We start from the raw sequence: 1,403 nt of genomic DNA, 5'->3' as shown, positions 1-1,403 counted from the left end.
AATGGCTTGCCTAAAACAAACAGTGTGAGACTGGCTAGCTGGCAAATGATGTTATTATTATTATTATTATTATTATTATTATTAAGAAGAAGAAGAAACAGAATAACCAAAGCAATAATTGTACTAGAATTGTTGCTTTCCAACAATCCCACCAATGATAAAGCTTGTTACCAAATTTCGTAGTTCATGTGTAATCACATTTGTTATTACATGTTTGATAATAAGAATCGGGAGTATTAAATGGAAAATTGCCTGTTTCAGTTTTCCATGTTAATAACCTAATAAACCAAACTTAGTTCAATTCAATTTTATTCATATAGCACCAGCAGTTACCTTAAGGCACTTTATATAGTAAGGTAAAGACAATAAAAAAAGAAAACCTCAACAATAAAATAACACCCTATGAGCAAGCAATTTAAAAGAGCAGGGAGTGAAAACTCCTTTTTACTAGAAAGAAAACTGACAGAGCTATGTTCAGGGAGGGGAAAACATCTGTGATGGGAGGAAGGCAGGACAAAAAACAAACTGTCAGCCAGGGACCAATACTAAGTAATGATTAAATGCAATGTGTAAGTACATAGTAAATGAAAAAGTAATTAATGAAGAGACACTTTGGTGTTGGTGGGCCTACAGGAGATCAGGTCATGCCGTTTCTTTGGGCTGTGCCCCGCCAGAAACATCTCAGTGAATTGGCACCTTATTGTGGTGGACTGGTTTATAGTTTCCACTGATCCCAATGGCTATGTTGTCAGGGAGCTTTATCTCCCCCCGGTAGGGTCTTCCAAGGCAAATTGGTCAGAGGTGAGAGGAAGCAGTTCAGTTGCACAGTGTTACTGGACCCTTACCCTGGAGCCACGGCTGTGGAGGGAGTTCAAGAGAAAAAATCTGTTTGCTGTACATAATTATAAACCTGTGAGATTGTTAAAAAAAAAATATTTTTCTCTAATTCTTAAAATTCTATTTGCAAAATAATTCATACTTTTTTTTCAAGAAAACGTTAAAAGATTATTTGTTTCAACAGAACTTTTGGTATTTGTCAGCCTGGATACAGAGCTTACGATTAGAGAAGTCAGAAAGAAACTCTGAATGAGAGCCAGGTGGGTGATAGATATGTCATACTCAGTATTAGTTCATTTTGACTTTTTTTTCCTCCAGGTCTGAGACACTGAGCAAGCAGTCTCCAGCCCATTCAATTCATTTCAGTTCAGTTCAGTTCAGTTCAGTTCAATTCATTACATTACATTACATTTTTTACCAGTTGCTTCAAGGCACTTTATATTGTAAGGTAAAGACCCTACGATAATACAAAAAACCCCTGAAAAGACCCAAACAAGCAGATGACCCCCTCTCTAAGCAAGAACACTCTGGCAACAGTGTGAAGGAGAGGCTCCTTTTTAACAGGA

At 36.8% G+C, this 1,403-nt stretch overlaps 1 protein-coding gene across 1 annotated transcript in view; it reads right to left on the bottom strand.

Annotated features, from left to right (window-relative positions):
- Positions 1 to 830: 830 nt before the first annotated feature.
- LOC106456551 (craniofacial development protein 2-like) overlaps positions 831 to 1,403 on the bottom strand; it is a 3,552-nt gene continuing 2,979 nt past the window's right edge. Inside the window, exon 2 of the mRNA XM_013916056.1 lies at positions 831 to 858. Coding sequence (XP_013771510.1) covers positions 831 to 858 — 28 coding nt within the window. The remainder of the gene's footprint in view (positions 859 to 1,403) is intronic.

This window comes from Pundamilia nyererei, unplaced genomic scaffold, assembly GCF_000239375.1.
Source record: "Pundamilia nyererei isolate P.nyererei 1_Seehausen unplaced genomic scaffold, PunNye1.0 scaffold00443, whole genome shotgun sequence".
NCBI classification, from domain to species: Eukaryota; Metazoa; Chordata; class Actinopteri; order Cichliformes; family Cichlidae; genus Pundamilia; species Pundamilia nyererei.
The sequence above is the reverse complement of the archived record's forward strand: the minus strand, read 5'-3'. Positions and strand labels throughout refer to the sequence as shown.